The sequence below is a fragment of the Thalassophryne amazonica genome, chromosome 2 (assembly GCF_902500255.1).
Source record: "Thalassophryne amazonica chromosome 2, fThaAma1.1, whole genome shotgun sequence".
Classification (NCBI taxonomy): Eukaryota; Metazoa; Chordata; class Actinopteri; order Batrachoidiformes; family Batrachoididae; genus Thalassophryne; species Thalassophryne amazonica.
The window spans coordinates 26,969,510-26,996,268 of NC_047104.1; the positions used below are offsets into that span (position 1 = coordinate 26,969,510).

The window sequence follows — 26,759 nt, forward strand, 5'->3', positions numbered from 1 at the left end:
TTGTCCCCTTTGCAGAAGAGCACCCCAAGAGTATGATGTTTCCACCCCCATGCTTCACGGTTGGGATGGTTGTCTTGGGGTTGTTCTCACCCTCTAAACATGGTAAGTGGAGTTGATTCCAAAAAGCTCTATTCTGGTCTCATCTGACTATATGATCTTCTCCCATGGCCCCTCTGGATCATCCAGATGGTCACTGGTGAACTTCAAATGGGCCTGGACATGTGCTGGCTTGAGCAGGGGGACCTTGCTGCCCTGCAGGATTTTAAACCATGACAGCATCATGTGTTACTAATGTAATCTTTTTGACTATGGTCCCAGCTCTCTTCAGGTCATTGACCAGGTCCTCCTGTGTAGTTCTGAGCTTTCTTAGAATCATCCTTACCCCACAAAGTGAGATCTTGCATGGAATCCCAGACCGAGGGAGATTGACAGTCATCTTGTGTTTCTTCCACTTTCTAATAAATAATCATAACAGTTGTTGTCTTCTACCTAGCTGCTTGCCTATTGTCCTGTAGTCCATCCCAGCCTTGTGCAGGTCTACAGTTTTGTCCCTGGTGTCCTTAGACAGCTCTTTGGTCTTGGCTATGGTGGACAGGTTGGAGTGCGATTGATTGAGTGTGTGAACAGGTGTCTTTTATATAGGTAACAAGTTCCTACAGGTGCAATTAATACAGGTAAAGAGTGCAGAATAAGAGGGCTTCTTAAAGAAAAATTAATAGGTCTGTGTGAGCCAGAATTCTTGCTGGTTGGTAGGGGATCAAATACTTATTTGCAGCAGTAACATACAAATAAATTATTTTAAAAAATCATACATTGTGATTTCCAGAATTTTTTTTTAGATTATGTCTCTCACAGTGGACATGCACCAAAGATGAAAATTTCAGACCCCTCCATGATTTCTAAGTGGGAGAACTTGCAAAACCGCAGGGTGTTCAAATACTTATTTTCCTCACTGTATATGCAGAGTATCGTGATACGCATCATATCGCTGCATTGTCATTCCACCCCAGCAAGCGTATATTAAAAGGCAAAAGTGCATCCATATAAACTTGTTAATATGCAACAATTAGCAAAAAATGTTATAAATAAATAAAACTGATGCAACTTAACACATGAAGTCATGTACTGATTAACTGATTAATACCTTCTCCTGTGAAAGGTCGGCTTTCTCTCATCAGGAGTGTGGCTGGAACTGGAAGTAATGCATGAAACAGAGACAGAAGCAGTTCATGATGGGAACGACGACTGTGACCATGCAAGGACAGAACAAGAGATTTGATTTAAAACTATTATCCCTCTTAGCTGCTATCAAGCTGATGACAAATTATTTCTTTACATAAAATGTCTGCTTTGCAGAGCATGACATTTTATCAGTGGAACAAACATTCCCTGAGTGTTTATTTATTTATTTATTCATTTTACTTTCATCATTTGATAGTTTCTGACAAAACATCCAACACTTTGGTTTAAGAAAGTTTTAATAAAAAGACACAGCAGCTGCTTTTTTTTTTCTTCATGTCAACGTACATACTATGGATCAGTTTCTCCACAAACAACATGAATATTACAAGCTACTGTTACAGAAAATAAAAGCTGCACCATCAACTGATATGGACCTCTGCCACCAGTCTGTATCCATGAAACAATATCGACCTCTGTAGTTAGCTGATCCTGACCTCCTACAATTGCCAATATTGACCTATGCTACTTGTTGATATGTTAGCCGAGGACAAGCTACACAGTTAGCCAATACTGATCTCTGCTTTTAAGCAATATCGGCCTGTGCCATTAGCCCAAAAATCAGCCTCTGCTACTGGGCAATATCTGTCAGCCGATCTTGAACTCCGCCACAGACCAGTATCTATGAGCCGATATCAGCCAACACTATTAGCTGGTATCAACCTTCACCACTGGCTGATATGATAGCCAATATCAACCTGGGTGGAAGGTGTGAACTGTGTTAACGGATTTGCATAGATGGACTCAACTGTGCATGTTCGTAGGAATTAAGCTAGGAGGTGAAACACACACACACACACAAAAAAGAAACAGCTGCTCGCAATGAAATGAGGTAACATTTGAGATGGTGCAAAAGAAGTGACATCAGTGAAACCTAAGCTTGTGACAGCAGGCTGACTAACATCTCCTGACATTAGACGAAGCAGTCTAGAGCTGTAACTTCATGCTTTGAAAGTTACATTGATGTCATGGAAAGAAAAGAAAAGAAAGAAAAAATAAAACAAAAAAACGTTTTCCCGAGCATTGATCCAGAAGCTTTCATGACATCAAACTCATAGATAATCAGAAAGCCCGTCAATAAGTTTGTGCCGTTTGGATTTGGTATCTCTTCAAAGGTTCCAATACATAATATACAGTCAACATTTTACCTTCTTTGATTCATTTTGGAGTCTCCTCCGCTGTTCTTGCCAGGGCCCCAGCTATGGCGACGGAGTGGAGATTTTGAGCGGAAGCTGGATCTGAAGAGTTTGGAGCGCAGCGGCACCTCGGCTACTCTGTCTTTGGCCTCCTCTTCAGCTTCCCCTGCTCCTCCTCCACCACCGCTGTCCTCTCCTGCAGGGACAGGAGTTCCAGTCTGGACGCTGTCCTCTGGGCTCCAACTCAGCCTCTGGCCCTCTGGACTGGAACTGCACAGACCCACACTGGTGTTGTCATCTGTGGAGGAACAGGAGATGGAAACTTCGCTGGCGCTGTCTCCTGTCATCAGGGGTTCATCGCTCTGCAGAGATTAAAACATATGCAATCACTATCATTGATTAGTTCCTGTAGGACCAACGTGCACTGACTGAATGCTTCATCACATCAACAAGAACTGCTTCAGTCACCTCAAAACACAGCATGACGGAATCAACAAGAACCGCTTCAGTTATGTGAAAACACAACACGACAGAATTAACAAGAACCGCTTCAGTTATGTCAAAACACAATACGACGGAATTAACAAGAACCTCTTCAGGCACCTCAAAACACAACACGGCGGAATAAACAAGAACCTCTTCAGGCACCTCAAAACACAACACGGCGGAATAAACAAGAACCGCTTCAGTCACCTCAAAACACAACACGACGGAATTAACAAGAACCGCTTCAGTCACCTCAAAACACAACACGACAGAATTAACAAGAACCGCTTCAGTCACCTCAAAACACAACACGACAGAATTAACAAGAACCGCTTCAGTCACCTCAAACACAACACGACGGAATTAACAAGAACCTCTTCAGTCACCTCAAAACACAACACGACGGAATTAACAAGAACCGCTTCTGTCACCTCAAAACACAACACGACAGAATTAACAAGAACCGCTTCAGTCACCTCAAACACAACACGACGGAATTAACAAGAACCTCTTCAGTCACCTCAAAACACAACACGACGGAATTAACAAGAACCGCTTCAGTCACCTCAAAACACAACATGGCGGAATAAACAAGAAAACACAACACGACGGAATCAACAAGAACCGCTTCAGTTACCTCAAAACACAACACGACGGAATTAACAAGAACTGACCTTAGACCTTACTTGTGTGAAGCGCTTTGAGGCAACTCTGTTGTGATTTGGCCCTATATAAATGAAAATAAGTTGAAATTGAACTGCTTCTATGAAGCTAAATCAAGGCCAAAATTTTGTAATCTGAAAATAAAAAAAGATTGAAAAAAATAATTTTGAAATTGAAAATTCAATGTTTGCTCTTGAATTTTATAATCATTTTATAATCAGTTTCAAAATTAATTTTTTCAATCTTTTTTATTTTCAGATTACAAAACTTTAATTTCAATCCCAGCAGCTCAATCCCACCCTGCTTATAGTCCTCCAACATTATCCCACTGCCAAAAAAGAATAATATAAAGGATCTCAATGAGTATAGGCCAGTGGCACTAACCCCCATTGTTATGAAGTGCTTTGAAAACTGGTTTGTGATCATATTACTTCATGTTTGCCCCCCCACACTTGACCCCTACCAGTTTGCCTACAGAGCAAATCGGTGTATGGAGGACGCCATCGCCACCGCTCTGCACACCACCCTAACACGTGGAGCAGCGAGGGAGCTACACGAGGCTGCTCTTCCTGGACTTCAGCTCGGCCTTTAATACCATCAACCAAAGCAGATGGGTGAGTACGCTGAGGGTTAGTCCGCAGCTGGGGGACTGGGGGACAATCCGCAGTTCTGACAGTCCACCCTCAGAGGGTGAGAGTAGGATCCCACCTGTCCTCAGCACTGAGCACCAACACCGGCTTTCCACGGGTCCTCTGCTCTACACCCACGACTGTACCCCCACCCACCCAAACAATACCATCATAATGTTTGCACCACGGTGTTGGGTCTCATATCCTCCAGAGATGAGACTGCCTACAGAGGGGAGATGGAGCAACGGTCTGTGTGGTGCACCAACAACAATCTCATCCTTAATACATCAAAGTCTAAAGAACTGATTGTGGACTTTAGGAGGTGTAAATCAGATATACATCATATCACAATAAATGGGGACAAGGTGGAGATGGGGTCAGACTTCAGGTTCCTGGGCACCTACATTGATGAAGACCTGACCTGGACTGTAAACTCCACCTCAGTCCTGAAGAAGACACAGCAGAGACTTTACTTCCTGAGGGTGCACAGGAAGAACAGCCTGAAAACTGAGCTGTTGGTGTCCTTCTACCGCTGCTCAGTGGAGTCAGTGCTGAGCCACGGCATTTAGCTGTGCTTCTCCAGCTGCACTGCAGCAAAGAGGAAGCAGCTCCAAACGGTTACAAACACTGCCCAGACACTGACTGGTTGCTCTCTTCCATCTCTGGAGGAGATCTACAAGACCCGCTGCCTTCGGAGAGCTCATAGTATCATCAGGGACCCCTCACATCCCGGTCACCACCTTTTGAACTTTTACTCTCAGGGAGGCATTTCAGGGCAATAAACAGCAGAACAAACAGACTAAAGAACAGTTTTTATCCTAGAGCTGTTGCTGCCCTGAATGCTGCAGAGTAATTTAATGTGCAATATGTTTTTATCAGTCTTTGTCTAACTGTTTTTATCTATTTTATTCAGGAAGGGCATCCGGCGTAAAACCTGTGCCAAATCAACTTGCAGATCCACCTTGGATTTGCTGTGGCGACCCCGAGTGCAAACAAGGGAGCAGCTGAAGGGACTTACATTCATTTACTGCACTTTAGTCTTTGCACTGTTTTCAAGGGCTGCTGTTTTTGAATTTCATTGTCCTTCTTCTGCAATAACAATAAATGAATTCAATTCAAATTCTAATTTAATTCAACAGGTATACAAGGCGTTTGAGGCAGCTATGATTTTACATGTTTTGCATGATTCCTGCTTCATGCGCACCTCATGCACAATTCGACCAAATTCGCACTATGTGTGAAGGGGCCCTTAACCCTCTGGGGTCTGAGGGCATTTTTTGGAGAGTTCACTTGCCTGGCATAAATGTTTTATTATTGCTGTTAACAGCTCTCCCTGCATCCCACAATCAAGTTTTATATCTCTTTTTTTCAGGACAACCTGTGCTTTCAGATTATATATGTTCCTGTTGTGTTTTATAAGTGTAATCAAGGTTTACAATCAAAAATAGGCAAGGAAAAAATGAAGCAAAAAATAATTTTCCACACATTTATTCAAAACACACAACAAACTATAATAAACAACTGTTTTGACACTTTATAAAGGTAATTTGAGGTATTGTGTGAAAGACTGTACAACAAAAAGGTTCAAACAATGAACACAAATGCACATTTTGAACAATATATGCAAAATAGTCTATGCTTTTTGTTATTTTGATATGGTAAACAAGTGCTTTACGACGAGAAAGCAACAGAGTTATCCAGTAACAGTCACATGCAAACTAGTGGAGCAATCCTGATAGTTACACACTCTTTATTTGAGCATGTGAGACTGTCATCAGAGGCTCTCCATCTGCTTTCAGTGATAGCTGTACGTAATGGTGCAAGGCGCATTGAAGACCAATAGTATGTACTCATTGGAGCACCCAGGAGGGCTATTCAAATGGGCCAACTAGTAACATATCACTCCATTTCAAAAAATTTGGGACGGGGCAACAAAAAACTGGGAAAGTTGAAAAATGCTCAAAGAACACCTAATTGGAAACAGGTGAGTGTCACGATTGGGTATAAAGGAAGTATCCCCAAAAGGTTCAGCCAGTCACAAGCAAAGATGGGGCGAGGATCACCACTTTGTGAACAAATGTGTGAAAAAAATGGTCCAACAGTTTAAGAACAGTATATCTTAACGGTGAATTGCAAGGAATTTAGGGATTCCATCATCTACAGTCCATAATATTATCAGAGGATTCAGAGAATCTGGAGAACTTTCTACACGTTAAGTGACAAGGCTGAAAACCAACACTGAATGCCCGTGTCCCTGCTTATTTCAGCAAGACAATGCCAAGCCACATTCTGCACGTGTTACAACAGAGTGGCTTCATTGTAAAAGAGTGCGGGTACTAGACTGGCTGCCTGCAGTCCAGAACTGTCATCCATTGAAAATGTGTGGTGCATTATGAAGCGCAAAATACGACAACAGAGACCCCGGACTGTTGAACAACTGAAGTCGTACATCAAGCAAGAATGGGAAAGAATTCCACCTACAAAGCTTCAACAATTACTGTCCTCAGTTCCCAAACGCTTATTGAGTGTTGTTAGAAGGAAAGGTGATGTAACACAGTGGTAAACATATCACTGTCCCAGCTTTTTTGAAACGTGTTGCAGGCATCCATTTCGAAACGAGCAAATATTTGCACAAAAACAACAAAGTCTATCGGTTTGAACACTAAATATCTTGTCTTTGTGGTGTATTCAATTGAATATAGGTTGAAGAAGATTTGCAAATCATTGTATTCTGTTTTTATTTACATTTTACACAACGTCCCAACTTCATTGGAATTGGGGTTGTATTTAACTGAAATTTCTGATCCAAACAACCAATGATTTCTAAAGGAAAATTACGGAAATCATCAGGGGTGCCCAAACTTTTACATACAACTGTATGTAGATTGCGATCAGATGGCACACAAACTGCACACCTGTCAGATGGGTGTCCCATCTCGACGGTACCAAGAGTGTTTTGAACTGTGCAAAACTCGCCTGTGCTGAGACTGCTGTCCATCTATCTTCAGACCACACCTCAACACTACCCGACAGTGGCCGGATGTGTCATTCAGACGCCATTCTGCCTCAAATGGCCTATGTGTGATAGGGTCTTAAGTCATCTCAAAACACAACATGACAAAATTAACAAGAATTGCTTCAGTCATCTCAAAACACAACATGCTGGAATTAAATTTAAAAAGGGTCAACCTTTGTCCTGGTGATGAACTGTAATATTTAAGCCAGATTTTAAATGACAGAAAATCTAGTTACGCCTTAATCAGAGAAAGCTGAAAAGCTGAATACTGTGTCATTCAGTATAAACACTCATTAATAAATGCTTAAATTTACATTGACTACAATGTATGAATTAGACAGAAGCTTTTACAGCACCTCCTGGTTTGCACACTGCTGTGGATGACAGGCAGATTATCTTGTATATCATGTTTTTTTAAGAAAAGAATTCTTGTTAAGTTAGTAATCTAATACTGCCTTTGGCTTTGAGGACCATTTTTTAATGCTCAGTTGTGTATCCCGTGTTCTTTTTGAGTACTGTCACCAGGAAATAATACTGCAAAAACAAGAAGTACCATTTGAAAATGAAAGTTACATGTGCTGGGAAAGTGCCCCCCACCCCCACACACACAGGTCTCAGGGAGTGTATTTAGAATTAATTTGTAGGTGTGAGGTTTAACTGGACCCATTGTGCTGCCAGCTGCAGCCTGAGATCTGAACATAGAGCTCCTTCTGTTTGTGAGCTGGGAATCAAAGATCTGCTTCATACCGTTGCCATGAAGACTTCTGGGAGAACATGCACGTGACTGAAGCCATGTGTCTGTACTACAGAGCTCAGATGAAGGAATGGCTGAGTTTCACACTGAGTGAGCATTTCAAGTAAAGTTCAGAAAAGCTTAATAGCATGACTGACTTCAACCATTTTTAATCTTTAAAACAGATTAACCTTTTATTCATCACGTTTTAAGTCTCTTTCAGACTTCATGAGATGAATTTCACTGCATGCTGTCATGTCTGAAAACAACACAAGTAGCTTTAATGTAAATTAACCTGGTCTCCCCGACGCAGTCATCAAATTTATCACTTCACAGCGCCGTTAAAATCGCATATGGTGGATTTTTAGACTGTGCATGTTTGCAAACATCCTAAATTGGGGGGTGTCAACTGATAAAAATATTCACTCATTGTGTTGGTAAATTAAACACCTGTCTTTAGGAGAGATGGTAGTGGAGTTTTGTTTTTTTAAAGCAGTTAAATATCAAACCACAGATCAAAAGAAACAGTCCAGGCTGCAGTCACCTGTGAACCACGCAGACCCCCGAGCGCTAGAACACACAGGACACAATTTCATTGCACAATCTGATTAATTATTTCCCACATTTCATTGGTTTGTGCACTGTGGCCATGTGAGTGCGAAACTCAAAGTAACAGACATAAAATACATTTACTGACCACAGCATTGATTTTGTTTGCTCACACAGATGCATGCAGACAGATGATGGGATAAATGGCTATGTGTGCTGGCAAAATTATTTATTTGCCTTTGTGCACTAATTATTCAAATTGTGTGAATTAATTACATTGTGTGCACATTCTAATTTTTCCTACTGTGGGTTTCTGGTGCTTTTGAAACACACAGGGTTTTTCTTTTTCTTTCTTTATTTCAGTTGCTGTTGTTTGGTGTCTGGTGAACTTTCGCAGGGGTGGGTGTGTCTTTATGTCTGTACCATGTGCCTGCATGTGTGCCTCTTTGCCTGTAATATGTATGCAATGCAAAAGGTATTATGATGTCATATGGGAAAGACAGCGGCAATCACATCAGAATTTCTTAACATATTTGAACTGCTGCACTGCAGCCTCACTCAGCAACACGCATGACTGAAACAGATGCAACACGGCATGCGGTTCACTACAATCTTGGCAAAAGTAGCATCCATAATGTAGTATCATGTAGTATACAACTGCCTTTCAATGATGCCGCAGAGGACAACTGTTACACTCATGCTTAACTACAATGACGTGTAAATGTGCATCTTAGTACAACAAAGGGTGATTGAAACAGCAGAATTTCATGAGAATATGTGAAGTTTTGACTCACTGGGTACAATGCTGAGAAATTTTGGTTTCTCAGAATACAAAAGACTAAGACCCACGCCCTGAGTCAGGCTCAAAACTTCTCAATCATCCCTGAAATTATGATTAGAACATGGTCCAAAAACATAGAACAGTATTAGGCCTGAATCTACATCTGATTTTATAGATGATTCAATGACAGCGCCAACTGTTCCCTGTGTGACAAGCAACCAAATGTTAAGGAAATCTCCAACAACAAACACAAATGTAGTTGCTGTCGGCGATGAATCTTGTGAGGCTTTAAGACTGAAAAAAAAAGTCTGTTTTATGGCACAAAAACAATATGTCGTGTGTCAATTACCTAGACCAGTGGTTTTCAAACTGTGATGCGTGCCCCACTTGGTGGGGTCAGAGTTCTTCGGGGGTGCGCAAGAGGTGGTTATTGAGAACCGGGTCTTTTTGAGAATCGTTAAGAAATGATTCGATCCACCAACATCAATAGCCTTTTTGCTTAACGATTCCCTTATCGGTCCTCCAGAGCGGCCATTGTTTTTGAGCGTGTTTTATCGGGAAAATGATCATTTCTTTATGTTGATTACAGACCCTGCAGCAGGTCTGCATTCAACCGCTTCTGCAGCGACTGTTCTTGGTGCTTGAAGAAACGAAACAGAGCCCCGACCCACTGCTTCGTTGGTGTGTTGCTTTGCTGCTTTTCAGAAGCAGCAAGTCCACTTCTTAACTCCTCTCAAAGCCATTTAAAGATGTCAATCGTGAGTCACTTTTGTGCGGATTAAAGTCACTAAAGCCCAGGTTACACATAGACGATTTTGTCGGCGGGCAGTACGTAGACCGAAGTTCGCGGTCGTTCCGGCTGTTTTCACGGTGGAAAGGGGCAGAGCATTTCGCCGCCGTTTTGAGCGTCGTACTAGCCGCAAATGCGCGGATAAAACGCTGCTAAATCCGTCGAATAAAGCGGCATTTTGATGCCGTAGCATCCGGCACACGTCAGGCAACGGGGGTTAATACCCAGTTCTATCCTTTACAATCACAGGTTAAGACGCGCATGAGAACGGCGGTGTTCTGCCGCCGCCGATAATGCCCTGTGTACCGCTGGATTTATCCAGGCAAATCCTGCGTTACTCCAGGAACTTTTGCATATAGGCACCGCCCCAAGAGTATAATAGGCTGAAGCAGCTGTCACTGCAGGGGGAGGGAGCTCATCTCGCAGCCTTTTATTCTCCTTTCCTTTTCCCCTCCTCAACGTGTTGCTCGTCTCCACTACAGGGCTCTCCTCTGCTTCTGAACCAGACCTCTTGGTAAGTCCTTGCCACAGCCAATTTTTTTTTAGGAGGCATCCTGGAGCTCTTCTGCAAAAATATCTAGAGCTGGCCGCGAGTGAGAGGCCTGCATGCAGCGCGCTATCGTTTTTATATTGACCGCCGCCTATCGGCCATTTGGAATGCCGTTAACTGGGAGGTGGCGTTTAGAACGACGTACTGTCCGCTAGCGCCGCTGTTTTGTCTGCCTCTGTCGCCGGTTAAAACGCCTTTGAGGACGCCGATGTGGGCTCTATCGCCATTTTACACGCCGTTGGTTAGGGATACAACGCCGGCCGCCAATTACGGCGGTGTAAACTGCGGCACTACAGGAAGGAGCAGGATGACACGGCGATTAAAAAGTATCAAACGCCGTTGTTCGCGCTGTCTCCGTCACGTGAATTCTCCGGGAGCGCTCCCGGAATTATGTTGAATAACTTTTTCGTCGATTCCCGGTAAAGCCAGAACTAGGCCACGCTCCCTAGTGCCGGCGTTGACAATGGCGTTTGATCCTTAAGACGGCCAAAAACTCTTCCGGGACGCTTCCGGGAGCTCTTACCGTCTATGTGTAAACAGGGCTTAACTGGGACTCTTGTCTTGTTGCAGGCAAGAAATGAGAATAGTCCTCTGTTCCATTTGAACAGCTCCAAATACTGCACCACTCTGCCGAGTCAAGTTAGAGTCTGTCCGGAATTAATAACTTCAAAGTAAATCACTGTTTTAAATCAAATAACACCTCTTTCGAAACACTGTAACACAAACAACAAACTACAACACACTAAAACGTATTTTTTCCTCCCAAAATGAGACATCCTGCGTTCTTTATGAATAAAGCTTTTCACACTCTGGGAATGTGCATGCACGACCAGGTTGGTTCAAAGGTTGAGAGACAGATGCTCGGTCCATCAGCGACCACGTCAGTCAAATAACTGTCTAAATCCATAATAAACATAATTTTACAGATGCTTATAAGAAGGAGTGAAAATGCAGCTGTTTTGCCAAGCCATTACAATATAAATATTATAAATAATTACCTTTGAGATTATCCCAAAAGCTTTCTCCACCCCATGAAGCACACAAGAAAAGCTGCTGAAAAAAATTTCTCTCTGCTTCCGGAGCAATTAGAGATAGTTTTATCAGCCAATCTCTAAGAGCAAATGATTAATCTGCTACAAAATAATTATTTTATTTCACATAGCATCCAGCAGCGCACAGTGCGGCATCCAGCGGGTCACGTTGACCCGGTGAATGGCGCAGCAGTGAGTGGGTTAAATGTGCAGCAGTGCCATCAAGTCATGCCGCTCTTATCATCCAGCCAGCCGGAGTCAGTTGGATATTGGGTCGAGGAATGATTTGCCATTGACATCTTTTAAAAGGGCAGCGTAATCTGTCGCCTTCCTCTGTTGTGATACAAATCAGTGCATTTTATCCCACCTGTGTTCATTATTCATTGATCCAAATCACAGGCACATGTGCCTATAAGCCTAATAAATAACACAAATAATTTATTTAACACTCTCGGAAATACGAACGTAGTGCACAAGATTTATAGAGGTCTATAGGCAAAGCAAAACAGTGATCAGCTGACACTGGACCAGCAGTGGGTTGAGTAGGGCAAAAACCTGACTTTTCAGTTCGTGTGCAGCATAAGCTTCAGTTTTTCTTCCTTGGACACCAGTACTGTGTTTTCACAAGAAAATCTTTCAAGAAATCAACACTCCAACAGTAAAACTAATCAAAGTCTCTTGTCAGTCGCTTGTCAGTCATGATGCCTCGAGACTGTGGTTTACACCTCTTGCTCTTTGACCTCGCACGCCAGACCCGCAAGAGAGTGAGAGTGTGAAAAGGGTTTTTACATTGATGTAGACTTGCAGTGTAGCCGTCTGCAAGAGCTCAGCTCAGAGGTATGGAGTGACATTCATGCCGTTAATGTCTGAAAGTAAATGCTTTTGAGAAAAACTACAGATTTGTTTATTTTTATTTATGTCCAGAGATCAAGGATCCAGTGACCAATTTCATATTTATCTACTTTAAGACTCAATAAAATGTTATTGACATAGAAAAACCTGTAAATTCTACTTTTAGTACAAAGAAAATTCACAGTTGGTATTGATAAGGGAATCAATAAGGAATCGGATCGATAAGAGGAATCGATAATGGCATTGATATCGATAATATCCTATGAATACCCATAGCTGAAGTTGAATTAATATTATTTATGTTAAAATGTGTTAGTTATGCCAAAGACATTTAAAAACACACAGATGTTTAAATGCTTAAAAAAATTATATTAAAAAAGACAAAGGAACAGAACGTTCTTTAAAAGACAAAAGAACAGAAAGTTATTTAAAAACACATTTAAAATGTTTGAAAAGGGTGTAAAATGTGTGAAACAATAGAAAGTTCGTTAAAAACATATTTACAAAGGCTGTAAAATGTGTTAATGCATAGACAGTTCCTTAAAAAGGCACAAATACTTTTAAAATGTGTTTAAGATGTGTAAAAGAATAAAAAGAAACACACGAAGATGTTGAAATTGTGTATGTGTGTGCCGTGGGGGGGCTCAGCTATTCATTAGTTCTCTTTGTAAGCCCCTGACCTACTGATGTAGTCTAACTGTACGTTGCATTCGGAAAGTATTCATAGCGCTTTGGTTTTTCCACATTTTATGTTACAGCCTTATTCCAAAATGGAGTAAATACATTTTTTTCCCCTCAAAATTATACTCACAACACCCCATACTGACAACATGAAAATTTTTTTTTTTAATTTTTGCAAGTTTATTTAAAAAATAAAGGCCTAAGAAATCATACGCCCATAAGTATTCACACCCTTTGCTGAATACTTTGTTGATGCACCTTCAGCAGCAATAACAGCCTCACATCTTCTTGAATATGATGCTACAAGCTTGGTTTTTGCTCTGACATGCACCATCAACTGTGGGACCTTATATGTTGACAGGAGTGTCCAAATCACGTCCAGTCAAGTGAATTTACCCCAGGTGGACTACAATTAAGCTGTAGAAACATCTCAAGGATGATCAGTGGAAACAGGATGCATCTCAGCTCAATTATGAGCTTCATGGCAAAAGCTGTGAATACTTACGTACATGTGATTTCTTACTTTTTAATTTTTAATAAAAGTAAGTTCCTTTCAGCTGCTCCCTTGTTTTCACTCAGGGTCACCACAGCAAATCTGAGGTGGATCTGCATATTGAATTAACATGTTTTATGCCGGATACCCTTGCTAACGTAACTCCACATTACGTAGTGAAAAGTGGCAGGGGTGGGTTTGAACAGGGAACCCCCCCCCCCAAAAAAAACTTTTCTTCACATGGTCATTATGGTATATTGTGTGTCAAATTTTGAGGGGAAAAATGAGTGTCACCCATTTTGGAATGAGACTGTAACATAAAATGTGTAAACAGTGAAGCACTGTGAATACTTTCTGGATGCAGAGTCGTAAATGAGACATTTTTATTGGCATTTATCATTTTTATTTGGGAAAAAAACAGGGAAATCTGGAAACTGTGAAACTTTTTCAACCACTTTCCCCAAAGGTCCAGTGAGAACAATCAGGTTTAGTTATGCTAATTTCAGAGGCTACATGATGCGCAACAGCTCAAGCCCCTTTCACATTGGCGTATTCGTAGAGCTGCTCATTGCAGCGTGTCGTCTACGCTGCAATGAGCAGCTCTACACCCACTTTTAGCTGCTCTACATCACGTTTTTTCTGGCTACGCACATAGGACGGAAGAAATTAAACATGTTTAATTTTCTTCGGCGTAAGAAAGCATAGAGCGCTCAACGCAGTTTTAAGCAGGTCTGTGTAGCACAGCGTTAAAGCATGCAAGTCTGTGCAACACTGTGCTCCTGTACACAACCAAAAACTGAGTGCGTGCATCCAGAGGAATCAGCTGAGAACAGAATCACATGATCATACAGCCCACAGCACCTGTGTGTGATCAGAACAGGGCATCGAACCTCAACTCAGAAATCCATAAACACAAAAGAAACAGCAGGTCGGTCTCTCTCTCTCTCTCAGAAAGTGAGAGAGTCTGACTTCCCTTCTAGTTTATATTTGTTTTTGTGTAGGGCTGCAGGTCTGCGCTCTGTTTTCTGTTATAGTTTATCTTTCTTCCTTTGACCGCGAACGAACTGTCCATGAGTAGATGTGGAGATGTCTGGAGTTATACTTGATGTGGGCATGTCCTGTCTCTGCCAATCAATCAGTCTGTGAGAAGGACTTATGTTCTTTTTTTGTCCTTTATTTAACACAATTATAACGGAGTTTGAGGGGAGAACAAGGAACTGCCTGCAGCCAGGCTGAGCATTTTTTTTCCTGTGCTCTTTGAGGGTGTAGTTTTACTGCATTGCGTATATGGTATCAAAACAATCCTGTGTGATTTATACTTCGGGAACAATGGAACACAGCAGGAATCATAAATTGGCGTCGGGTAATGTGGTATTGTGAGGGTGTGGCTTCCAGTCATGTTGAGTACAGTCACTTTGCCCTGAGTTGCATTGAAACAACTTCCTTTCTGCGTCCTGTGCTTGACGCAGAAAAAAATTAAACATGTTTAATTTTTGGCGTCCAATTCGCTTCATCCTTTGCATCCGTCACGGTGTTGTGGCATTGAGCTACATCATCTCGACACTAGGTTGCATCCACGTGGCATCCTCATGACACCGCACGACGCAACTTGAAGTGGGCCCAGTGTGAAAGGGGCTTTAAGGCCCACTGACATTTGCATGACTTTGATTCACACACTTGCACGACTGTGTCGTGCAGGAGAGTAAACTCGTCTTTAGCGGGTGTAGACTGAACATGGGAGGGGCGCCGGCGTGTGCAATTGCGCAAAGAGAATTTTGAAATGTTCAAAAAAAAAATCCTCCATGGATAAATGCCGTGCAACGTGACGTGATGTGCTCACCAACATGATGTGCAGCTCATCAAGTGGAGTAAAGAAGAAGTGAACAGAGCGAGTGGCTGCGTCAGCAGATCACATCAGAACGCAGCTCCTCTGAAGGATTACAACAAGATGTTAAATCTACCACAAACATACTTTTACAGCTGCAGACAAGAAGGAAAGAACATGCAACTGTTTTACCAAGCCATGACAATGTAAACATGACAAATAATTACCTTTTTAGAGGCTCCAAATGCTTTCTCCAGCTCATTCAGTGCACACATGTGCACGAACAGCGCTGCTAGAATGGTCCTCTATGATTCAGGAACCGTTAACAGACAACTTGCAGAGAAAATGATTAATCTGCTATGAAATAATTATTTTATATACGCAGTGTCCAGCACAGAGCACGTGACAGGCGGTGGAACAAAGCACGGCATCCGGCTGGGAACACAACGGGTGGGATCGTCATGACGATGTGCGTGCAAGTGCGTGCATCAAAGTCATGCAAGTGTCAGCGTAGCTTTAGGAACAGGCTTGAAATTATGACAGATTTCCACTTCTGATATTCCCAGGCTTCAGTTCTCTGTTTATGAGCTCATAAAGTCTTATTTTCAGGAAGTCAAGCATGTTTCTCCTGTAATTTTTATAGACTTTCCCAGCCGGCAATAACAGTTAAACTGGCAGATCTCCCATCAGAAAGTGACAAACTAAACCTCCAAACGGCAGTGGACCAGACCTGTTTGAAGACGCCGTCATATCCTGGTTCAGCGCTCAGCAGGGTTTCCACATCACTGCTGGAATCTCTGTGTGTGGTGGTGATGGCCAAAGCCGATGAGAATCCTGAAAGAAGAAGAAAAAAAAAACACTACCATCAAAACACCTTACCAAGGAGAAAGATAAGCTTCACAGATAAACATGACTGGTGAGCAAAGTACAGTATTACAGTATAGTGAGCACAGCTGAGCCTGGTACAAAAGCTCATCAAAAGCACATTTCTGATGATTTATGGGTTTTTCAGTGACAGCATTCAACTGCTAAAATGGAAAACAAGACACCTCCGTTATAACCAGTTTCTGTGCACGTCACTACAACGCAGCAACTTCAGTGAGAAAACTTTGAATAATCTGGTGGAGCAAGGCTGCACAAGCCTAGTTTACATCAGGGACAGATCAAGGGGAGCACCCCCCCTTTTCACAGACCAAAAACATAAAAATCCCTGCCAAATGCTGGGACTGAACTGCAGCTAGATATATTTGTACCAGACCATGATTCAGCAAGTTGTAGCAAAGGTGTTCACTTTTTTAGTCACAGACATTTCAAATGTTCTCTGTTACTGGCACAGCTCTGCTCAGCTGGAACAGCAGCCGAGCTACGCCAGGATGCACTTTGTGACTTACAGGTGGGCATTCAACACATACCAAACTGGACACCTTGGGCCTCGCCCCTCTCACATGTACCTGAGTCAAGGACTTTCTAACCAACAGACCCCAGACCAGACTGTGAGACTTTCCCCCACCTTTCCTCCACCCGCATACTGAGCACCAGTGTCGCAGACCAAACGGTCCCCCCCTAAAAATGGGTCCACCCTGCCTTCACTGCACATGCGTCATTTCAGACCACAGCAGAGTCATTTCTGAGCATCACCAACAATCCAGCAATTATCACCTCGTTTCTGCTTAAGACTGCACTCCAGTCATCTATCTCAGCAACAGATACTTGAAGCTTTTGTACGACTGCACAGCTGCACCCAGGTCATTTCGGTGCGCCATTAGCAAAATGAGGCAATTATTGCCTTGTTTCTGCTTAAAATGGCCTCGTTTCTGCTTAAAACTGAGTTTAGAATGATTTAAGAGGTTTTTACTTTCTCATCTGATGGTTAATAAGCACATTAATCCCTTTGATTGCTTTGGGTGTAGAGGGTCAGTCTCAGATGAGCTGCTGTAGTCCCAAATGACGCATGCACAGTGAAGGTAAGGCGGACCAATTTTTAGGGGGGGGGGACTACTGTTCGGTGAGCATGGTGACCCGTCCTGTACTGTCTCTACACCTGCGACTGCAATCTGGCCCACAGAAACAATATCGTCAAATTTGCCGATGACTCCACAGTGGTAGTACTGATCTCAAAGGGAGATGAGGCAGCCTACAGAGAGGAGATGCAGAAGCTAACAACCTGGTGTTGAGACAACAACCTGGCACTGAACACCAAAAAAATAAAGGATATTATCATGGACTTCAGGAGGAACAGATCTGACCCGTCCTCCCTACATCAACGGCGAGTGTGGGGAGAGGGTACACACACTCACTTTTTTCCCCACTTTATCTGTTTGCACTGAAAAAGGAGAAGCTCTCTCCATTCTCACTGTACATTTTGTATAATGACAATAAAGCTCATTCTATTCTATTCACCTATCATAGCATCACATTCAAGATTGTACTATACAACTTCAAATGAATAAAAAACAGGATATAAAGTTTCTTTTCTATGTCATGTATTTTGTGGTAAAATATTCCAAATAAATTCCAAATTTATTTTAGGGGAGCATGCCCCTAGACCTCCCCCTTAGTCACACAGTACTCATTCGCAAATCCCCACCCAACCTTTACAAAGTCCAGCATCTGGTTTATGTGGTATGAAGACAGGATATTTAAAGTGATGTCACGAAGCCTTCTGCAGTCACTGCTGTTAAGCTGCAAGAAGTTGAGTTCATGTTGATCAGAACAGAATAAACAGAAATTATCACTGAAAATCTGAAGTCGAGAACAAACAATGTCGGATCTGAAATTGAAAGAGGCCAAAACATACATTATATATTGTAAAGTGCAGCAGTGTTAGTCGCTCTAATGCAAAGCCAAGATGCTGCTTTATTTTTATTCTGCGTGTTTCAAATAAATAAATAAAATTAAAAAAGAGGAAGCACAGTTACCATGGCAACATTACAGTCCGCTCTACTCCAACCAACTGCTAAGAACAAAAACAGTGATCTCATTCACTGTCGGCAATTATTTCTGCCATAAAAACGGAAGTTAATCTTTATCTGTGTCTGAATTCTGTGTAAAGTGAAGAAGAAAAACCACCACAAGAGACAGTTCACAGTAACATGAACAGTACAAAAAAGGAGAAAAAAAATTAGCTGAAGAAAGAAAAAAAACCCCCAGAAAGTGTTCTTTTAATTGACAGGTGATGGAGGAATCACATTCAGCCACAGCGGATGTTTGGACGGACACTGAAAACTCAGCCGCTCTGTGGGAGGAGCCTTCAGGGGAAAGGTGGGACAGGCCAGCAGAGGGAGAGGCGACAAGATCATCTCATTAAAGCACATTGTTTGGGTCCAACACATAAACCAGGGTTCGACTTCCTGTGAGTCACTGTTTGAAGTGCGTCTTCGTCCAACTGGGTCTCAAAAAACAAAACTATAAGTCTAAAGTAGCCAGAATGACTAATGAGTCGCATTCTGACGTTCAGCCACAGAAGTCCCGTTCCACATAAACACACACATCAGCATCACTATTCAAACAAAATTTTGCTAATTAGCATTAAGCTTGCAGGAAAACACTGATCAGCTGTTCAAGTATCCGGTTAGAGAAGCGACCGAACAGTTTCAATCCCTCAACCTGCCAGATAAATGCCAGAAAAAGCTTTATTAGCATTGTAGAGAAGCTTGAATCTTCGACCGGACTGGGTTGCTTGACGCGAGGACGTTTTGCTTCAAATCGCAGAAGCTTCCTCAGCTAAAATTTTTGCTCTGGTAGTCTGACTTCTGTCTTGACTCTTGTAGAGAAGAATAAACAGACAGCCACAAAAGCTGGAGTTTTAAACCTAACCAGACCCCTCCTACTGAGAGGCTGACTGCTATAGGCTGGTGACTAAACAATAGCTCCAATTAGCACCTATTGTGCTCTAGTCAGCACCCTCCTAATGCCAGGGCAGCTGTCCCTCCTAATGATGGGAAGGCAGCCTCCCCTGATAGCTCCCTTGACGACTCTCCTGATGACGTGAATGACTCATTACCATGAACAAATGACTGAAACTGCTTTGACCTGAGTACCCCATTGTAAACAGGGGACAAAGCGTGTCTCATACCCCCTCCCCGGTTAAGGCTGGGTTTCAACTGTTTCACATAGAATGCCTCTTTGACCCCTCTCTCAAACCATTTCTTCTCTCTGGTTAAGATTTTAACTTCCTTGTCCTCAAACGTGTGGTTAGTGTCTTTCAGGTGGAGATGAACTGCAGACTGAGGTCCGTTTGCGCCCTCTCTGCGGTGTTGGTATAGCCTTTTGTGTAAAGGTTGCTTAGTCTCACCTATGTAGTGTTCATTACAGTTTTCCTGACATCTGATAGAATACACTACATTGTTCTGTTTGTAACTAGGGTTCCTGTCCTTAGGGTGAACTAATTTCTGTCTCAAGGTGTTAACCAGTTTAAAGTAAACTGGGATTTTGTGCTGTCTGAAGATCCTCTGTAGTTTTTCCCCCAGTCCTGCTAAATAAGGGAGAGAGACTCTTCTTCTTGTCTCCATCTCCTGTCTATCTGGTCTCTTTGTTTTCTGGGACTTCTGCACTTTGTCCAGGGACCAACGTGGGTACCCACATACTGTGAGGGCTTTCCGTACAAGTTGTTGTTCTTTAGCCCTTCCCTCTGCAGTTGTGGGCACCTGTAGGGTTCTGTGTTGAAAAGTCCTGATCACCCCGAGCTTGTGTTCAAGGGGGTGGTTTGAACCAAAGAGCAGATATTGGTCAGTGTGAGTGGGTTTTCTGTAAACCCCTGTCTGGAGCTGCCTTCTCTCCAATCGTAACATCACAGTCCAAGAAGGCTAAATGGTTGTTTCTGGCATCCTCACGTGTGAACTTGATATTGGAATCCACCGAGTTGATGTGTTCTGTAAAGTCCTCAACCTCCTGTTGCTTGATTTTAACTCATGTGTCATCAACATATCTGAACCAGTGACTGGGAGAGATGCCCGTGAAAGACGTCAAGGATGTCTTCTCCACTCGCTCCATGTACAGACTGGCCACAACACAGAGCCTGTGTTGCGTCTTCAACACAGAGCCCTACAGGTGCCCACAACTGCAGAGGGAAGGGCTAAAGAACAACAACTTGTACGGAAAGCCCTCACAGTATGTGGGTACCCACGTTGGTCACTGGACAAAGTGTAGAAGTCCCAGAAAACAAAGAGACCAGATAGACAGGAGACAGAGACAAGAAGAAGAGGAGTGTCTCTCCCTTATTTAGCAGGACTGGGGGGAAAACTACAGAGGATCTTCAGACAGCACAGAATCCCAGTTTACTTTAAACCGGTCAACACCTTGAGAGAGAAATTAGTTCACCCTAAGGACAGGATCCCTAGTTACAAACAGAGCAATGTAGTGTATTCTATCAGATGTCAGGAAAACTGTAATGAACACTACATAGGTGAGACTAAGCAACCAACACCGCAGAGAGGGCGCAAACGGACCTCAGTCTGCAGTTCATCTCCACCTGAAAGACACTAACCACACGTTTGAGGACAAGGAAGTTAGACACGCTTTGTCCCCTGTTTACAATGGGGTACTCAGGTCAAAGCAGTTTCAGTCTTTTGTTCATGGTAATGAGTCATTCACGTCATCAGGAGAGTCATCAAGGGAGCTATCAGGGGAGGCTGCCGTCCCATCATTAGGAGGGACAGCTGCCTTGGCATTAGGAGGGTGCTTACTAAAGCACAATAGGTGCTAATTTAGTCACCAGCCTATAGCAGTCAGCCTCTCGGTAGGAGGGGTCTGGTTAGGTTTAAAACTCCAGCTTTTGTGGCTGTCTGTTTATTCTTCTCTACAAGAGTCAAGACAGAAGTCAGACTACCAGAGCAAGAATTTTAGCTGAGGAAGCTTCTGCGATTTGAAGCGAAATGTCCTTGCGTCAAGCAACCCAGTCCAGTCGAAGATTCAAGCTTTTCTACTATGGAAACCAACTGGACAACTGAGAGCCTACACAGAAACTTTATTAGCATTATTAAGGTTACCAGCAGCTTATACCACAGCAAAACATATGATCATATCACAACTCTATTAAATATATAAAACACATTTTCAGAGTATAAGTCGCAGTTTTGTTTTGTTTTTTTTCTATATGACACAGAGCAGATTTATTTGTGGAACTCAAATTTTAAAAAGGACACAGAGTCAGTGTAAGCACAAGGACTTACAACTCCAATTCCAATGAATTTGGGACATTGTGTAAAATGTAAATAAAAACAGAAAACGATTTGCAAATCCTCTTTAACCTATATTCAATTGAATACACCAAAAAGACAAGATATTTAGTGTTCAAACTGATATACTTTATTTTTGTGCAAATATTTGCTCATTTTGAAATGGATGCCTGCAACACATTTCAAAAAAATTGAGACGGGGCAACAAAAGACTAGGAAAGTTGAACTGTATTTCAACTGCATGAAAAAATAGTCCAACAGTTTAAGAACAATGTTTCTCAACGTTCAACTGCAAGAAATTTAGCGATTCTATCATCTACAGTCCATAATATAATCAGAAGATTCAGAGAATCTGGAGTACTTTCTACATGTAAGCGGCAAGGCCGAAAACCAACACAGAATACCCGTGACCTTCGATCCCCCAAGTGGCACTGCACTAAAAACCAACATTATTGTGTAAAGGATCTTACCTCGTGGGCTCAGGAACACTTCAGAAAACCACTGTCAGTTAACACAGTTCATCGCTACATCTACAAGTGCAAGTTAAAACTCTACCATGCAAGGTGAACTTTAAATAGATACCTAAAACATATTACATCACAGCTTCTGTTTTTATAATAACATAACCATATTTATAGATTAGTCTACTAGCAATAATTTAGTTTTACAACAAGTCTACAGACTAGGTATACGTATACTACAATCTTCTCCTGTATGAATATTTAGGTTTTAGGCGCTTACTCCTATAATATTATGTAGTAATTATATTTCTTGTATATGATGTTTACTACCCTGATTGTGTAAATATCACTTATATACATGCTGTCTATATTCTTGAGCCGCTTAGTCAGGTAGGGAGAGTTCTCATGGGATAAAAAAAGCTTTTCAACCTACCATCCCTGGCTCTCAAGACCAGGCACCTAAGTGTCTCTACTCTTCTTTTTTTTAGATATTTAGATGTACTTTAGTATACTAGTAGAGTTCTACCTTAGAACTGGAATGTATAATAGAAGATATACCTTACTGAATTTTCATGCAAAGCGAAACAACATCCAGAAACGCCACTGCCTTCTTTGGGCCTGAGCTCATTTGAAATAGACAGACGCAAATTGGAAAAGTATGCTGTGGTCTGATGAGTCCACATTTCAAACTGTTTTTGGAAATCAAGGACGCCGTGTCCTCTGGACAAAAGAGGGAAAAGACCATACAGACTGTTACCACAGCAAAGTTCAAAACCAGCATCTGTGATGGTATGGGGGTGTGTTAATGCCCATGGCATGGTCAACTTACACATCTGTGATGGCACCATCAATGCTGAAAGGTACATCCAGGTTTTGGAGCAACACATGCTGCCATCCAAGCAATGTCTTTTCCAGGGACGTCCCTGCTTATTTCAGCAAGACAATGACAAGCCACATTCTGCACATGATACAACAGCGTGGCTTTGTCGTAAACGAGTGCGGGTACTAGACTGGCCTGCCTGCAGTCCAGACCTGTTGCCTAATGAAAATGTGTGGCGCATTATGAAGCGCATAATACGACAACGGAGACCCCAGACTGTTGAACAACTGAAGTCGTACATCAAGCAAGAATGGGAAAGAATTCCACCTACAAAGGTTCAACAATTACTGTCCTCAGTTCCCAAACACTTACTGAGTGTTGTTAGAAGGAAAGGTGATGTAACACAGTGGTAAACATACCACTGTCCCAGCTTTTTTGAAACGTGATGCAGGCATCCATTTCAAAATGAGTAAATATTTGCACAAAACAAAGTTCATCAGTTTGAACTTTAAATATCTTGTCTTTGTGGTGGATTCAATTGAAAATAGGTTGAAGAGGATTTGCAAATCATTGTATTCTGTTTTTATTTACATTTTACACAACATCCCACCTTCATTGGAATTGGGGTTGTAAGTTAACATAAGGACTTAAATTCCAAGAGCAATCAGAGATGTCTGTGATCTGCCAATCCGGATCCAGATCAGCCCCAAAATTGAATGGAGTCTTCCATGCCCCAATATCTATCCCTGGTGCAAATTTAGTGAGAATCCATGAAATAGTTTTGACATAATCCTTCAAAGCATATATAAAATGAAATCTTGATCCAGAATCCAGATTTGAATCCGGATCACTTCCAAAATTTAATGGAGTCTTCCATGGCGTAATATGTATCTGTGTTGAAAATTGTGTCAAAATCTGTGAAGTAGTTTTGACATAATCCTTAAAAGCCTATATAAAGTGAATCTTGATCCAGAATCCGGATCCAGATCACCTTCAAAATTCAGTGGAGTCTTCCATGACCTAATGTCTATCTGTGGAATACATTTGGTGAGAATCCATGAAGCAGTTTTGACGTAATCCTTCAAAGTGTATATAAACTGAAATCTTGATCCAGAATCTGGATTTGATTCACCTCCAAAATTTAATGGAGCCTTCCATGGCTTAATATATATCCATGGTGCAAATTTGGTGAGAATCTGTGAAGTAGTTTTGACATAATCCTTCAAAGACTATATACAGTGAAACTTGATCCAGAATCAAGATCACTGAATGGGTTCTTCCATGGCCTAATATGCATCTGTGGTGAAAATTCCACCAAAATCCACGCAGTAGTTTTGAGGTAATCCTGCTAACAGACATACAAATAATTAAGCGCAGGTGATTTTATTACGCCCTTGGCAGACATCAAAATAAGTAAAAGTAAGGCCCCCGTCACACATAGCGAGAATTTTCTGGAACCATGCCCGACACGGCAAATATTGTCATAACCCAACGCAGTCGGGAGCAAAAGGGGCATGGCTAGCTGTGTCGGAGCGCAGACAGACTGCCTCGTCCACACCTGTCAGTTCGCATCCAGATTGTATGTAGACGACAGAGACTGTTGTCAGAAGGCCATAAAAGGCGCTGCAGACTGCCCAATCTCCAAATGTCTTCATGGCCAACAAACAAGACCAGAGCACTGTGCTCTTCCCTTTCCATCCGTGCGGTCACCCACAGTCCCATTCAATCACTCTTTCACTTGTCCTTTTTACTCACTCACTCATCTTCAACCGCTCTTCCGGGTTCGGGTCGCAGGGGCAACAGCTCCAGCACGGGACCCCAGACTTCCCTTTCCCCTGCCACATTGACCACCTCTGACTGGGTGATCCTGAGGCGTTCCCAGGCCAGTGTGGAGATATAATTTCTCCACCTAGTCCTGGGTCTTCCCCGGGGTCTTCTCCCAGATGAACGTGCCTGGAACACCTCCCTAGGGAGACAGCCAAGAGGCATCCTTACCAGATGCCCAAACCACCTCAGCTGGCTCCTTTCAACGTGAAGGAGCAGCGACTCTACTCTGAGCTCCCCACGGATGACCAAACTTCTCACCCTGTCTCTAAGGGAGACAAAGCCACCCTCCCGAGGAAGCTCATTTCGGCCACTTGTACCCGTGATCTAGTTCTTTCAGTCATGACAGAATCCTCATGACCATAGGTGAGAGTAGGAACAAAGACTGACCAGTAGATCGAGAGCTTCACCTTCTGGGTCAGCTCCCTTTTCATCACAACAGTACGGCAGAGCGAATGCAATGCCACCTCTGCTGCGCTGATTCTCCAGCCAATCTCACGCTCCATCGTCCCCCTCGTGAAAAGACCCAGAAATACTTGAACTCCTTTACTTGGGGCAAGGTCGTATTCCCTATCCAAAGTAGGCAATCCATTGGTTTCCTGCTGAGAACCATGGCCTCAGAGGTGCTGATCCTCATCCCAGCTGCTTCACACAAGCTAGAAACCGATCCAGTGAGTGTTGGAGGTCACAGGGCGAAGAAGCCAACAGGACCACATCATCTGCAAAAAGCAGTGATGAGACCCCGAGCCCACCAAACGGGAACACACACCCCCCCCACGCCTTGATATCCTGTTCATGAATATCACAAACAGGATTGGTGACAAGGCACAGCCTTGGTCGGAGGCCAAACTCCACCGGAAATGAGTCTGACTTACTGCCGAGCACCCGAACACAACTCTCGCTTTGCGAGTAGAGAGACTGGATGGTCCCGAGAAGGGACCCCCTCACTCCATACCCCCGCAGCACATCTCACAGTATCTCCTGGGGTACCCAATCATAGGCCTTCTCCAAGTCCACAAAACACATGTAGACTGGGTGGGACTACTCCCAGGCACAGTCCAGGATCCTTGTGAGAGTAAAGAGCTGGTCGATTGTTCCACGACCAGGACGGAACCCGCATTGTTCCGCTTCAATCAGAGGTTCCACTATCGGCCAAACCCTCCTTTCCAGCACCATGGTGTAGACTTTACCAGGGAGGCTGAGTAGTGTGATATCCCTGTAGTTGGCACACACTCTCTGCTCCCCCTTTTTAAATATGGGGACCACCACCGCAGTTTGCCGCTCCTTAGGCACTGTCCCAGACCTCAATGCAATGTTGAAGAGACATCTCATCCAAGACAATCCTTCCACACCCAGAGTCCTCAACATTTCTGGACGGATGTCATCAAACCCCGGGCCTTGCCACTGTGGAGTTGTTTGACTACCTCAGTGACCTCAGAGCTTCCAGCTCTGCCCCTACTATAGAGGGTGCTCCGGTCTGATGCAGGAGTTCCTCAAAATGTTCCTTCCAGCGCCAGATTCCATCCTCAGTTGAGGTCAACCGAGTCCCATCCTTACTGTAGACAGCCTGGATGGTTCCCCGTTTTCCCCTCCTGAGGTGCCTCACGGTCCACCAGAAGCACCTTGGTGCCGACCCAAATTCTTCTCCACGGCTGCTCCGAACTTCTCCCACACCCGCTGCTTTGCCTTTCCCACAGCAGAGGCTGCTGCCCTTCGGCACCTCGTGTGCAGCGTAGCGCTAGCCAATCGAGCGACACCGTCTATCGCTAACGACCAATCAGATAACGCGATACAACGCCTACTTTTGGCCCCCTTCGAGTTGCATCATGCGTCGTCATGACGACGCCGTGTACACAATGCCGCTGCTGGATGCAGCTGCTGCAGCAGCTCCTCGGTCTTCTCTCACAAAAGTGTTTAAATACAGTCAGTAAAAGTCCTGCTCACAGACTGACTGCCAGAGACAGGACATCTCAATGTTAAAAAATCCGTACATCTCCTGTCCACTTACGGACGATTCATTTGTG

The 26,759-nt window shown here is 43.1% G+C and overlaps 1 protein-coding gene across 1 annotated transcript in view; it reads right to left on the reverse strand.

Annotated features, from left to right (window-relative positions):
• Positions 1-26,759, reverse strand: part of LOC117523087 (A-kinase anchor protein 13-like) — a 425,195-nt gene that overhangs the window by 132,867 nt on the left and 265,569 nt on the right. The window contains exons 11-12 of the mRNA XM_034184506.1: positions 16,185-16,288; positions 2,388-2,737 (exon numbers count right to left, since the gene is read on the reverse strand). Of these exons, the coding sequence (XP_034040397.1) occupies positions 2,388-2,737; positions 16,185-16,288 (454 nt within the window). The remainder of the gene's footprint in view (positions 1-2,387; positions 2,738-16,184; positions 16,289-26,759) is intronic.